Source organism: Meriones unguiculatus, chromosome 2, assembly GCF_030254825.1.
Source record: "Meriones unguiculatus strain TT.TT164.6M chromosome 2, Bangor_MerUng_6.1, whole genome shotgun sequence".
NCBI lineage: Eukaryota > Metazoa > Chordata > Mammalia > Rodentia > Muridae > Meriones > Meriones unguiculatus.
In genome coordinates, this window is record NC_083350.1 from 28,289 (window position 1) to 44,401 (window position 16,113).

The following is a 16,113-nucleotide window of genomic DNA, read 5'->3' on the forward strand; positions in this document are numbered from 1 at the left end:
ACAAAACAAAACAAGAACAAAATCACAGGAGGCTGGAGAGATGGCGTGTGGTGAAGAATACTTCCTGCTTCTGCAGCGGAAGAACTCGTCAGTGCCACAACACCAGCTCCAGACAGGCAAGTGATGCACATATGTACATGCAGACAAAACATTTATGCACATAAAGCTAAATGAATCTTAAGTAAATACAGTTAATTTTAAAAAAGAAAAACAAGGAAGGAAGGATGCATGTCTGATCAAAAAGGAAGAGAAAAGAAAAAAAATTAAGAATCTACTTAAGTTAGCTCAAGCTGGGCAGGAGACTACAATCCCCAATACAAGGGAGGCTGAAAGGAAGAAGAGGAGATTAGGAGCTTGAGGCCCACGGTAGCAACACAGTGCTATCTTATCCAAATAATTAAATAAACAAATATAAAGAAGGAAACAACTCCTACTGAATCTAAGGTGAACTGAACAAACAAAAATTAAGAAACTCAGGTTCCCTTGGGATATAGACACAAAGTGAGCTGGAGAGCCTGGCTGTTTCTGGCATGGCTGTAATTCATCCGACAGTTCCCAGTTCCTCTGCCTTTTTTTGGCTTGTTATCGTGATGGGATTGAACCTAACACTTTGTGCCTTCTGGGTAAGCCAAGCACCTCTACCACTGAGCTACATCACCCATGACCTTTTCACTTTTCTATAGTTTTAGCCACGTAAAATGTTTTTGGATTCATACTTTAAATGTTGTCATGCCAGGTACATGCTAGTACTGATGAAAAGCTGCAACAGAAAAGCATCCAGAACTCAGGTTTGTGCGTAAATTACTCTCCTTGTTACAGTGACCCAAGTTTTTGAGATAAGGTCTCATTTTGACCAGCCTGGCCTCCAACTTGCTATATAGCTGAGGCTGAATTTGAACTCCCAGTCCTCCTGCCTCTACCTCCCAGGTTCTGGGACTATAGGCATGTGCCATACCAGGTCTGGTTTATTCCTTTTCACTGTTTATTTAGAGATAGAGTTTCACCAAGTTGCCCAAGCTGGCTTTGAACTCACTCACTTTGTAGCTCAGGCAGGGCTTGAACTTGTGGCTAAAACTCCCATTGTTGTGGAATCTTAATTTAAAGTTCCTCTTACTAGTATGCTGTTTCTCAGCTAAGCCTATTAACTGCATTTTCTCTTTTATCTTTTTCTTTCCAATGCTGGCCAATGTCAGGAATGCTTTTGCTGGCACTCTGGGCTTCCTCTGAAGCTCTCCTTCCACCAGGCCCCTGCTTTCTGAACTCTACTATCAAGATTCACAGTTTATCTTCACCGTTGCTTTCTCTCAAACTCTAATAAAAATTGTCCCTCGGCTTAAGAAAAACAAAGAAAAGAAACAAAAATACAGCTTCAAATAATAATTCCTCATGGTACTAGCTTTACTGAGAAAAATAAATGTCATAATAACAAAATGTCTTTAACTGGAGGGAGATAGAATTTTTAAAAAATTTTTCCTTTTTTTGTATGTGGATGTAATTTTGGAAAATATTAAATTTTGCTAAAGTTTTGGTAGCTCTTTTCTAAGTGTGGTTTGTGCCCCTCTAACCCTCATCCCAGACTCTAGGGTTACAGGCACTTGAGGCCTGTCCCACTTTTACATGGGTGCTGGGAATTGGAACTAAGGTATTCATTCTTCCACAGCTTACTGACTGATCCATGCTTCATGCTTATTTACTGATCCATCTCCCCCACCCTTCTTTTGGGTTTTGAGACAAGATCGCATAATAGCCCAGGCTGACCTTGACCTCAGTTTGTATTGTAGCTGATGACTGTCCTGAAGTTCTGATCCCCCAGCATCTACCTCTCAAGTACTGAGGTCACAGGCATGGTGTACCACTCTTTAATCTTTTCTTCTAAACTTTACTGAAGGGTATTGCCGTCAGTATGACTCATCCATGTTGCCACAGCTGGCTCTTATAACAACTTGTTGTAGCAAAAATCTAACTGAGGGGAACACTAGAACAGTGTGAGATATCACAGAGCAGTGAGGTAAGAGCCTCTCACTGTATGCCACCTCTGGAAGTTCTCCTCACCATATTGAGAATTAAGTCTTTAACACAAGAACCTTGGAGGACACACCACATCCACACTTTTGCAGTCAGACTTCAAAAATGTTTTTTGGGACAGACCCCTTCAAATCACAATCCTGTCAGCCCTGCAATGCTGGAGTTACAGCCTTACTCTATTTTAAGAAAGATGCATGCAGACTAAACACTGTTGGGTACAATTTCCATGGTCTTTATATCACTATGACAAACAATTATGAAAGGTGTGGACATGCCAGGCACAGAGACACATGCTTGTAATCCCAGAACTCCTGGGTTTAGGGCAGCCAACACTACATAGTATGGCTTTGCCTCAAAAAACAGCAAAATCAGTGCTACATTTGAGCATGATCTGAAGCAGTTCCACTGGGAAGCAACAAGCCTATCCTATGCCTCTGAGTTCCTATAGAACAGACCCAGAATGAAGGATTTCTGATAATTGGTTTGGCAGTGACCAAGTGTTGGCTATTCATGTCAACTCAAGCCTCAGGGAAAGGCTTCCCTGCCATTGACTCCCTTTGTAAACGTAAATTTTATACACTTTATAAACTTTGTATACATTGTAAAACTTTGTAAACACTCAAGGCAGGAAAGTGGGAATGCCCTGAGGAACTCCAGTAGCCAGGCCCCTCCCACAGACCTCACTAATTGTCATAAGAGCATTTCAAACCTCTGTAATTGTCACAAAAGTCATCTCCAACCCCTCAGTAAAGACACTTTCCAGATTATGCTAATTTTAGGTGAAAATCTGAACAAAAAGCCACCAATGCCTGAGCAGGAAAACCCAGCAATTCCTAAGTAGGAAAACCCACCAGTCCCTGAGCTCCCCCTAACTCAGGACTTGAAATCCCACCAGTTCTCACCCTGGAAATCTCTGCCCTAGAAAGCTTCACTCCCTAAGAAATACTATATAAAAGTTGTGTCTTGTTGGTGTTGTTTTGAAACTCTACTTTATTTGGGACTCATTATGCCTCTACCTCCCTTCCAACCCCCTAACCCTAGGTAGGACAGAAAGAAGGTTAGAAGGGGCAGGGGGCATAGACACCTTTAGACTTAATTCCGGCTGGGTAGGGTTGTTGAGTTCTTTTGGGGTAATACCAGTCTCAGTCATCAGGATATCAGGATACGTCCAGGTAACCAGCAAACTGCAAACAGCAGCAGCAGAACAAACAAGCAGCCTTCTTCCTCCTTCATTAATCTCTCTGAAGGATTTTCTTTGTCCATCTCCTCAAACCCCTCTCTATAACCATCCATCTCCTCCAACTGCTTGTTCTCTTCCTCTGGGATCTCATATTTACACTCCTGCAGGGTACTCAAATTTCATTAACTCCAGCTGGCAAAAATCACATTGCACGAGGCTGCTATTAGCTGGCAAAGACTATGCCCAACACCTGTGGTCAATTATCACCTGTGGTCAAGCTAAAAGCAACTACACATCCCACATTTGAGATGAAAAAAAAAATATCTGCTTACATAACATAACTGAGTTTTTAAAGAAAGGAAAACTTCCACTACAGTGTCTGCTCAGTCCCTTGCCGTCTTCTCCTGGGATCAGGGGCAGCCAACACTGGATTTGTCTTTTCTGTCCTGGATTCATCACTCCAATAAATCTCTTTTAAGAGACTTACTGCATGGTGTGACTCTCTCATTGGAAGAAAAGAAAAAAGAAGTGAAGAAGGAGCAGAGCTCAGGCTTCTAAGCTCCTAAACTCATCAGGGGCTTAGGAGTTGAGGTAACCTTTCCCTGGCAGCTGCATTGGCGAGAGAAGTGCTGCTGAGGCTCCTAAGCAACTCAGCTCATCAGTAATTGGGGGTAACCCTCCATTGGGAGCTGCACTGGCTGGAGAAGTTTTCCAGGAGCCTCTATTGTCCTAGTTTTCTAGCTTGTATCAGAGATGCTCTCTATTCCAGTTCTCTCTCCCCATACTCTCTACTCTGCCCGCTCTACTTAATCCCTCCTGCTTCCTATCACCACTCCACTCCTTCCCACACTCCCTCCACACCCTTGTGCACTGTGTTTCCCCTTCTCCATGAGATTCAAGCGTTACCCTGTGGGTCCTCCTTGTTACTTAGCTTCTTTGGGTCTGTGGACTGTAGCATGGTTATCATACCTGTTTTCTTTGCTGGAATAAGAACTAACTTATTTGCTTTGTATATTTTTGCAACTTTTGTATATTATAAAAATCAAGGTGTAAAACACTTTGTTGTAATTGTTCTGATAAGCAAAAGTCACTTTAAAAATTTTATTTAACATATGAGTGTGTACCCACATGTACCTTTGTGTACCGTGTGTGTAGCACCTGCAGAAACCGGAAAAGGGTTTCAAATCCTCTGGAACTAGACTTACAGAACGTTGTGAGCAATGATGTGTTGAGAATTGAACCTAGATATTTTGGAACTATGTATGTTCTCAGAATGATCCCAGTCTTAACCATGGAGCGATGTCTCCAGCCACCAATTACTTTTGACATTAGTGTCCGAAGCAGAAGTTCTTTCTCAAGCTGTGGACAGCTGCTTGCCTGGCAAGCTTGTTTTGTTCAGTAAAAAATGTGCTGCCTTTACCTTGAGAGAGAAATAAGCAGAAGGTTTTGCCAAGTTTCTTTAACTTGTCTGTGAGACCTTGGACCATGTCCGCCCTATAGGAATGTGGTCTTTGAAAACAAGCTTAAATGTTTTATGAACCCTGTCCTTGGATCAATGTCAACTGTGTTTGTCTTGTCTTTAAAAAGGAATTGGAAAATAAACTTGGTGCTTTCAGCACTGACAGCCCTCTCAAAACTATCCTAAGTTTTCTGTCCCTCTCTCTTAACCTGTAATTTCTCAATCACCACTCTCTCCGTCATGTTCTGAATTACCTACAGCTGGTTCCATCACACTAGCCCACAGTCCAACTTAGATTACATATTTCCTTCCACTCTGACATAGCAAACTATTTTCCTACTATTCCACAAAGAAAGAAAAATGTCATTTCAGCAAGTTTTCTTCTAAAGCAATTCAAATATCATGTTACATAAACTCAGCAAATGCTTGCACCCCAGCATGGAAATCGGCTGTTCTCAACCCACTTTCCCAACTCACCTGTCTAAAGTATTCTCCCAGACAGAGGCAGAAGAAGACTATCTTAGGGCTATCATTACTGTGAAGAAACAATACAACCACGTCAACTTTTATAAAAGAAAGTATTTAATCAGGGGCTTGCTTACAGCTTCAAAAGACATCACCATCATGATGGGGAGCATGGTGGCAGGCAGGCAGGCATAGTGCTGGAGAAGTAACTGAGTGACACACCTGCATCTAACTCTGCCTAAAGTTCACACATAAATCTAATTAAGATATTCACACGTTAATCAATAACTAGCTAGTTACATTTTTTTGTGTGTGATCATTTTCATTTAAAAAGCACAAAAAAACCCCAGAATGTTCACAAGTAACAACCTAAATATTTGTACTTAGTTTTAGGGTTAAACAGTAATTGTCAGTTAATGAATTGTGGCTATGTACCATGGGTTCAGCTAACCTTCATAATCTAGAGATAGGTGGCATGGGTAATTCAGAAGTGGAAGAGGTTAACTGGCTTTTCTAAACTTCACAAGAGTGGAGCAAGAACATAAGCCAGAGTTGCATCCAGACAATGCCCCAGCTACTCACCCAACACAGGGTACCTCCCTGTAGCTGAGCAGTCTGTCTCTGCTCATAACCTGGCAATCAAATGCAAGTTGATATTTTGTGCTGACTTGTTACTCTTTTTCCCACCACTTCATGAAAACATACCTCTCTGATGTAAGAAATATAAAAATTAACATTTATATAAAACTTGTTTTCATGATGCATGCGCTTCATTTATGTCGAAATAATTAAAACATCAAATACAAATAAGTGCCCCCACCAAAAAATCCAAAGGCTTTAAATTCTCTGTTCAATGATAACAAAAGTGAGAGGTCAGGATATAATATTCAGAATCATATTTTATTAATTCAAAGTTCAAATCCAGTTCTTAAATTTTGTAGAAAAGTTGAGGTATCCTTTAAAAAATATTTAAAAACATATCAGATTTTATAAAATTAAAATTAGACAAAAGGATATTGGGGTTTTGGCTATAAAGAATTATGCCACAATTCACTTCCAAGCACATTTAAATTATAAAATTTCTGTAATTATTAATAAGCTATGTCTTAATAAAAGGAAAGTATTTTGTGGAATATTAGCTGTAGCTTCTGATTTTGTTAGAGGATTAATCATGTGGCAAACTTCTGAAAAACACATATTAAAGATAGCAGTTATGATATTTTTAATTAATTAGAAAAACAAAGGTTTCTAATTGGTGTCATAAGGCAGAGTATAACAATTCTACACGTTAGCAGTAATACAGATTTTCAAAAACCTTTATAGCTTAGTCCAAACTAGAAAATTACCTATTATTATTATTATTATTATTGCTGCTCATTATTGGGACTCAGACACATTCAGGAAAAATATATTTGTAAAAATAAAATGGCAAACTCAGTCCCGCCACTTAGGTCTTAACATTTCACACTTACCAATTTCTGCATAAGAATAGTTGAGTGATTTTTTTTCCTGTTCATTTCATCATGAAACATCATGAAAATATTATTAATTTCCTGAGACAGGGTTTCTCTGTGTAGCCCTGGCTGTCCTGGAACTCACTCAGTAGGCCAGGCAGGCTGGCCTTGAACTTGCATAGAACTGCTTCTTGCCTCCAGCATGCTGGAAAATAATATTTTCTTAAAATCAAGAGCTACCAAGTCAAAATATTAGAAACATCTCGGGCAATAAAACTGAGTAAACAGAAAAAAACACACACAATTGCTTTAGCTCTTCAAGAGACCTTTCCATCACTTTTACTTATTTGGCATCTTTTACATTACTTCTAAACCATGTTTCAGAAGTCCTTTGAGTAAGGAAGAAAACAAAACCTCTAGATCTAATAAATCTCAAACAAGTTTCAAATAATAGAAACTACAAATATATTGATAAATCCAACAAAAAGGAGCTTATTTCAGGACAAAGGTGCTGAGGGTGCTGGGCTAAGCACACACATTATCTGAAATACTCTTCAGTGTTGCTTGAGCACCGATGAGGTACAATTTTGAATTTCAGAAATCAGAACTTTACACTTGAAAGGAAAGGTAGAATTCCAATTTCCTGAAAGGATTCTGTTGTTGGTATTTACCCATGGAAATTAGTAGATCAGTTTTTTCCTAGATTTTTAAGAGAGCTATCTTGATTCTAAAATACATTCTCCTGAGAAGCAAACAGTATTCAGTATAACACATTGAGGAGAAAAGCACATGAACAAATTTTAGTTTGTATGTGTATGTGAGCAATCTGACAAATAAAAATATGCAAATAAAATAAAAATATCCTCAAGAAATAAGTAAAAAGTAAAAGTTTAATACAAAAAACCTATTTACTTACAATCCACATACACATTGTTTTTCCAAATGCACATTTTAAAATTACAAATAAAATATGAGGACCAATATAAAGTTGTTTCACAACAGAGATCCAAAGCATTTTTGCATAAAGAAAAGTCTTGCAGAATACAAAGAATTACCTTTGCACTTCTGTTTGGTGATGCAAAGCTGTGCTTTATTCTTTTTTCCTACTGAGAACTTATTTACAAGGGATGACTGACAAGACAAAATACACATAATTAATTTTTGATAGTGATGAACAACAGTAAAATATATTAGTGGTACTTTCTATTTCCTCATGTCTCTTCTTTACTATATAGTATGATAAATGAGGAATCTATATGTAATTCAGATCTTTTATCCTGAAAAAAAGGCTTGACAATTGGGAACACTACCATGAATCTTCACAAAGAGTCATCTTTATTCTTTGGAAGAATTTACTTGTCACAGCAATTTGTATTACAATTTATTCACTTTGTATCCCAGCTGTAGCCCCTTCCCTCTTCTCCCATGGCCCTCCCCCAGTCCACTGATAGGAGAGGTCCTCCTCTCCTTCCATCTAACACTAGCCTATCAGGTCTCATCAGGTCTGGCTGCACTGTCTTCCTCTGAGGCCTGTTAAGACTGCCTCCCCCAAACATACTAAAATCTGTACATTTAAAGAAGCTAAGCAAGGAGGACCCTGGGTAAGATGATCATTCCTCATTCAGAAAATGGGATAGATATCGGAAGAGGGAAAAAACAGGGAACGGGACAGGAGCCACCACAGACGGCCTCTGAAAGACTCTACCCAGCAGGGTATCAAAACAGATGCTGAGACTCAAAGCCAAACTTTGGGCAGAGTGCAGGGAATCCTATGAAAGAAGGTGGGGGAGATGAAAGACCTGAAAGTGACAGGGCTTCCACAAGGAGAGCAACAGAACCAAAAAATATGGGCCCAGGGTTCTTTTCTGAGACTGATACTCCAACCAAGGACCATACATGAAGATAACCTAGAACCCCTACACAGATGTAGCCCATGGCAGCTCAATCTCCAAGTGGGTTCCTTAGTAAAGGGAACAGGGGCTGTCTCTGACATGAACTCATTGGCTAGCTCTTGGGTCACAGTAACTTTTAACAGTGCTTATCTCCAGTTTCCATTTGAGAATACCCTTTTTTTTCCCTGAAATTCCCTATAACTACATATTTATACCATTAGCAATAAAGTTAACAATGGGTGATTAAATATTAAAAATGGGTTCTTTTGAATACGAAAAAAATTGAACAGAGATTATGATTAGTAATTCTCTAGCTCTACAGATATACAAATTTCAGTTCAGTGTTGATTAGTATTGCATCAGAGACCAGAAACTCCCCTGGTAACCAAAGCAGAAGCCCCAAGCAACTGCAGTGTTAAAACTACAAACCATGTCTATAAATGCTCAGTGGATCCTTTAAGCAAACACTAAAGTATTCAAAGAATAGGACCTAAACATTGCCTAATAAAAATTCTGAAATTAGCTAAAATGAAGGCCTCAAAATTAACAAACAGATCTGTAATAAACATATTATCAAAAAATAACTACTCTTAGGCACGACTGCATTCTGAAGAAAGATGAGAGGTCATGATTCTCAAGGAAGCAAAGGTGAGAGGCTAATTAGAGAAGGGAACTCTCTCTCTCTGTTCATAACATCTGAGTTTAACATGTTGATTATATCACTGACCTGTTACGGCCTCCCACAATAGAGATGTGGCAGTAAATTTTAAATTATTAGTTTACATATCTTAAAAACATAATTTCTATTACTTCTGAATGCCTTAATAGAAATATTAGAAGTAATGTCAGGCTATACAATAAAAATGAAAACAAAACAAAACATTAGGCTGCTTTGGCTAAAAGCAAGATGTACTAAGAGGGCCTCTCCTTCCTGGTGGATACTGTGCTCCACAACAGGGACTGAAGCCACCACTCCCACATACATTGGTCATTTTGTGAAGGTCAACTTTAAGATTCTTCCCCCACTTCATGGGACCATATGCCAATATCATAATAATGCAATGGAGTATAAGTAAAAAAGTAACATTTCTCCTTTAAAAATAACTAGTAAAATAAAATCACTATGCTATATATAAAATCACTACTTCTAAACTCAAATCTTAAATTTGATACATGGAAAAGTTATGAGTTTCTCTTAAAATGTCTAAATTTTAAAGACTTAATCTGTTTATATAAATTTTATCCAAAATATAGGAGAATTGATATAGTAGTTGAAAGTACTATTTCTCTTTGCAAAACACACATCTTCCACATTAATGGTCAAGTTAATATTGTGTCCAAGTTTGTCATAAAAGATGCACACAGAGGAGTGGGCACAAAATGGGCATCTAGAAGGTAGCTGATACAATGATCTGGCTTTGTTCTGGACAAACTCTTCATTTCTTTGTTCCAAACATCTTTCCACTTATGGAAGGATTACTTTAATTCATGCAGTTGTCATTAGCAAAATACAAAGAACATGTTCTCTTCTGTAAATAGATCATGATTAAATCTCTAAATTCAATAAATATTCTTTAATAATTTGAAGTCCTATCAAATATTTTTTATCTGTGAAGTCTCAATCTTTCTTCTTTTCTAATACATCCTTGGGCTCTTGCACAGGAGACACTAGAGACCCTCCACCGCTGGACTCCTGCTCTTTGTTCTCTTCTACTTGCTCCTGGTTTTCCATTTCGCTTTTGGACACTTCATATCGCTCTTCTATATAGCCTCCATCTGTGTCAGCTGTATAGATTCCATAGCACATGATACTGATGACACCCAGTGGCAGGCCGAAGAGAAAGCAGCCCATAATTGGAGAGCTCTTGAATATAGACTGTGGGGAGACAATTCAGTTGCACTTGAATGGAACGTTGACATAAATAGCATATGTAAATTTAAGGCCACAACAGATTTCCTCTTGATGTTATTGAACTCAGTTTCAATGAATAAATGTCAATACTTGATCAATACCAACTATGTTAAAGACCCCACAAATAAAAACTTTATGCTCATACATGTGTATTGGCAATAGGAAAAGGAATCAACTTGCCTGAGTATTTTAAAGACTTTTTTTTTTTCTCTCATATTTTCTAGCAACATCTCTTAGATGATTACTGTCTACTGTGTCGAACTCTAGGAAGTTGCTTGGGGGTTCTTTTTGACAAAGAGTTTATAAACGCTCTTATTATTTTGATTTTTTAAAGATTTACATTGTATGTGTGTAAGTGCTTGGAGGCCAGGGATATCAGGTCTCCCATAGCGTGGAGGGAAGTTGTGAGTTAGGAACTGAACCTGGGTCCTCTGTGAAAGTTACCAGCTCTTAACTACAGAGCCATCTATTTATACCCCTATACATATTATCTTCTCATGACATTTTAACATCTGGGTCATCTGGTTGTTAGTAAAGCCACATTAATTTACTAGTTCCTTTCATGTTATGGGCTATTTCCTGTTCTCAGAAAAATAACTTTACTGAATCAGTTTTACCACTAAGATGTATTTCATGGGTTGGCTATGTTACTCTGGAAGAATCCAGAGAACAAAAAGATAATTTTGGATTGATTCACAGAATAAGAGGTGGAAATTTAAGGATGAGTGACAAAGAAGCAGAGCAAGACAATGTATGACTACTGACCCCAACCCTAGAAAACGTCAGCAATATTTACAAGCCCGTAAGGAAAGTACTTCATTCAGAAGGATGGTGAGTTATCACTGGAAAAAGGAAAGAAAGTACTCAGAACTGATGGCTGCTGTAATACTGTGTAAGTGGTATGAAGACTGGGCTGAAGACTGGTGAGAGGAAGTGTGGACCTGGGTAAAAGTGAGGGTAGCTGGAGGATAAAATACAAAGGGGCTAATCCATTTTGGCGGAAACAGGAAAATGAATGTGACTGATAAACAGAAGGATGCCATGTGTGGAATAATTCAGATTACTTAAATTAAAAAAAAATTTTTTTTAGAGATTACCTAAATTTACTCCTTATCAATAAAGAAGGGTAGCTACATCTTCATGGTGGCCTTGAACCCAAAAAGTGGAGCGTGGTGGTACAGCACTTGGGGAGGCAGAGGCAGGTGGATATTGAGGCCAACCTTGTCTACAAAATGAGTCCACACAGCTAAAGCTACATAGAAAGCCCCTGTCTCAAAAAACCAAAACAAACAAATAAACCAAATGAAAAGCGGCATGGAGCAGCTAGCAAGACAGCTGGGATGAACAAATGAACTGTTAGAGAGTTACTGTCACATTTTAAATCTACTATTTAAGTCTGCCATCTAAGGAAATAAAGTACTAAAGAAAGATGGCAAGTGGAAATAGCAGACTGAGAGCCTCAATTTTTCGGTTATCGAAGATACTAAATTAAATGTCAGAACTTACCACAATTGTAGATTTGGCATCAAATATTATTCTTTTCAATCTCTGCAAAATACTATCACCTCCTTGGGCCTTCAATTTAATAAAAATAAAACATGTTATATAAATACTAGTAGTTCAGTCTTATGTTATATACATAATTATGTAACTGTAGGTAAAAACAGCTGACTTATAAAACATAACACATCATAACCCCCAAAATTGTTAGATATTTACATCTCCCCCTTGTCCTATATTCCTACCTTATCATGTTAACATTCTGCCTTAAATCATGATCCTCGTGGCTTGTTGGAAGGTGGCTCACCCTCCCAGGCTTGTACAAGCTCTGAGTCTCTCCAGCTGCTGAGCCACAGTGTAGCTGAAGACTTTCCTACTAAGTAGGAACATCCTCATGCAGATGGAGCTCTACAGGGAGTGCTGAGAGAAGTGCAGAGAAAAGTTCCTGGGGATATCAAACCCTGGTATCTAGCTATCTCAGAAATCTGGCCCATTCTTTGAATTTCTAAGCTATAGGACCAATGAAATTTCTGTTATAAAAGTCTGATCAGGTTTCACTAAATCACAAACAAAAGGGTTCTCAACCACTACAACTGAGTTTCTTTCAATCAAAACACCATTTCTACACAATACCATATTGCTACTATGTGACTAAGGGAGTTTCCCAAACTTATTAACTTCAACCCATGTTGGTTTTTCAAAATTTGTGTAAAAATGAAACAAAAATGTAAAAAAAAAAAAAAACAAAAAAACAGTAATTAAATTATCATTTAGGCAACAAAGACCCTTACTTTTTTTTTTTTTTTACTGATTTAAGATGCGTGCTGGTCACACCTGATCTCCACCTGAGCATATTAACATGACTGTTAATGAGTTATGGCATAGTTTGAGAAATATTAGTTTGAGATTTACAGTAACAAAAAGAACAAAAAGAAAATTAAGATCATGTAGTCTTCATGACAATTTTTCACATTATCTTTAGATCTCTTTGCGGGATCTCTGATTCTCAATACATTTCTTTTTTTTATATCAAATTTTATTAAATTGATTTTTATATACTACAGTAAGGTTTAAAAACAAAAAAAGAACATTTATATTTTCTCTATATTTATAGCTTTTTGCTTTGTAAATCTTTAATCAAGTAGGCTGAAAATTATGTTTATAGTACAATGGTAAGTATATAAGTAAGTACAAATTTACAATGATCAATTTGATTTTTATAAGTTCTTTTATCAAGAATGTCTGAGAAATAACATTTATTTTATGGGAGTTATATGGCCTGTAGTTGAAAGGGAAGCTTCATAGCACAGTTGCCTAGAGCCCCAGGTCTTTACGACTTCATTTATATTCACAGGCCAAAACACAGGAGCAAACATTGGCAGTAGCCATCTGACTGCTGCTCAAGCACTGGAGTGTGTCTTCTCACTGTGAAGATGGGGGACGCACATTGTAGCTGAGATGAAGGTGTCAAACTGCCCTAGGTCAATATAAATAGAAATTTCCTTTCCTTAACAAACTTCCCATATTTGAATCTTCTGGTATTTGGATACTATTGAGATGGAATAAGTGGGCATGTAGCAACTCATGATTGATGTACAGTTGAATTGCTTGAACATTAAACAATTGCATCAGTGCATATAATGAAAAATGCTGTGTGTTATGAATATGCTAACAAACAAGTTAAAAAGCATTCTTAATGCTTTAAAAAACTGATGGTTTTCATGGCTTTTTGTAGAAAACCATTTTTGGTAACTTAATTCGGTTGTCCTTAATTCAACTGACCCCAGGGGGTATTAAGTGCCAGGAAATTCTCTGAAAATCCTTATTCTGGGTCACAAACCTCTTAATATCTCTAGTCTAACACTAGAGGCTAAGAACAACATTCCCATCACTGTGACAAGCAAAGGTGTCCCAAATAACTCTTTGACGGACATTTGTCCCTGTGAGCCTCTGCAACACAAGAACTTTCTAATAGGCTAACTCAATGAGCAAGGAGAAAGCAGTGGTGGAAGCTGATTCCCTCTCCCCCCCCAGGCAAAGAATACCTATTCTTTTTCAGGATCAAAGTAAAGAAATGTTAGTTCCTCTTCTGCCTTCACCCCTTCATCCTTTTGAAATGGATCTGAACTACTTACAGGTACTGTACCATCCAAAATGCTGTTAATGAACTGGACCATGTCATTGGCATCCTTAATATATCTATCCAGCAAAAAGTACTGTTGGTTTGAAGTATTCAGTACGACTATGGTTGGGACTGTCAATTCACTAGAAAGAAAAAAAGAAGTCAAAATTTATATTAAGCACAGCAATAACAAATACCCTAGTGCTCATTTACATCTTAGTAGCTAGTTAGAGAAGAAAAGAGATTTTTAATACTTTTAACTCTGTTGTCAAAAGGAACCTTTCAAAGTTCGCAATAAACTTACCATTAGACAAGACTGTATAAAAATATTATAAAAATCAACACCTGAATAACAGTAATTAAATATAAAAGTTGTGCTGTGTAAAGTATAAATTTCTGCACAGTACTATACAGAATACTAATAACATGTAACATACCTCAGATGGTAGGTAAAAGGATGATCTCTGGAACCACACTGTTTGAATCTGAAGCTTTCTCTTAACACTGCACTATGTTAGTCAAGAATTTTAGCTTTACATGTAAAGCTTTTCTCTTATAAAATATGGAAACCAGAAATACCTAACTTACTGCACAATTACATGAGAAAATTCAAGCTAAACATTTAGAAAGGTACCTTGTATATATTAAGTAAACATATACATGTTGAATAAACAGTATTGTAAATTTTCTGTATTCTTCTATCATTCTACCCAACAACAGAATATATGTATTTTCCAATATACTTAAACATTTATCAAAACGGATCATATCCTAGCACATAAAGCCCTGTTGTTATGGCTTGAATATGAAATGGCCTGGACAGGCTCATATGTGGAAGGCTTGGTCCCCAGATAGTGATATTATCTTTGTAGACAAGAGAATCAACAGTTAAGCCTAGTTAGATATACCAAGTCACTGGCAACATGCCCTTGATGGTTGATCTTGCTTCCTTTTCTCTTCCTCTACTTTTACTTCTTGGTCACTGAAGGTGAGGAGTATCAGCTACACATTCCTGCTGCCATGAATGATCTGTCTCATTTAGACTAAAAGCAATGGAACCCACAAAGACTGAGACCTATAAACCAAAATAAATTTTACCTCCTTTAAAATATTTCCCTCAGGTATTTTTCGAGACAAAAAAGTGACATACCCTTCAAACCTAACAACTTAAGCAGACTATGAGCTTGTGATTATAATTTGAGTTCAGATCTTCTACTCTCTCATAATTGATTAAACTATGTATTAAATGTTTATCTACTGCTGGATACTATCTCCTTGACTTATGATGTTAGTTACTGAAACAAAACTGTTGTGGGATGTTGCAAAAATATATATATTTTTTAATGAATCTATCTACTCACTACAAAAAACTTAAGAAACAGTCTTATCAAAATCCCTAAAATGTATTTTACAACAAACAAACAAACAAACAAACAAACAAAAAAAAAAACAACTGTATTTCTATTATAGGATAACCTCTTGTATAAGAGTATACAGAACATCTTTCCTCTTAGGTTTATACAAGATCAAGCTTACAACTTCTATAAAAAATACGTGTTCTATGGGCAATAGGAAATATATAAACAATTGTTTTTCCTTTTTCTTTTTCTTTTTTAGTTAGTAAAACCTTAGCGCCATTTGGGGAACAACGTGGAAAGGGGATGGAAGTGGAAATACAAAAATATATGCGCTAGAGGAACATGTGCAGCATAAAGATGACTTTTGCACACAGCACAGCTGTTGCAATTATGAACTCACAGCAGCTATGGTTATCTGCACAAGCCCCACATGAGACTGGGTTTCATGCATGCATTTCATCATGCATGAGGGAGGGGCCTATGAGGTTCTATCCCTTCCTGTGTGATTACTGGCAATTAATAGCTGTTGGGTAAGGTCATCATTTTCTTCAATGATGTTACTAATGCTGCAGTCAACAACCTATCACGTGTTCATACAAACAACTCAAGTTAAGTTGGGTCAGACTTCTTGGGCAGAAGTGTTTCGGGGGGGGGGAATCCAAGATGGCGGCAACCAGCGTGCACTGTATCTGAGGGACAGAGATTCCAAAACTCAGAAATCGGTGAGTGGAGGGGCAGCTGAAGCC

At 37.5% G+C, this 16,113-nt stretch overlaps 1 protein-coding gene across 2 annotated transcripts in view; it reads right to left on the reverse strand.

Annotated features, from left to right (window-relative positions):
* Nucleotides 1–5,223: 5,223 nt before the first annotated feature.
* Nucleotides 5,224–16,113, reverse strand: part of Tmx3 (thioredoxin related transmembrane protein 3) — a 42,650-nt gene continuing 31,760 nt past the window's right edge. Inside the window, exons 14-17 of one of the 2 annotated variants that reach the window (XR_009589721.1) lie at nt 14,023–14,152; nt 11,894–11,962; nt 7,639–10,351; nt 5,224–6,788 (exon numbers count right to left, since the gene is read on the reverse strand). Coding sequence is in view for 1 of the 2 variants with exons in the window: in XM_060376953.1 (XP_060232936.1) it covers nt 10,094–10,351; nt 11,894–11,962; nt 14,023–14,152 (457 nt within the window). In the remaining variant the exon portion in view is untranslated. Of the gene's footprint in view, nt 6,789–7,455; nt 10,352–11,893; nt 11,963–14,022; nt 14,153–16,113 lie in introns of those variants that run through there. The other variant, XM_060376953.1, reaches the window with a different exon arrangement.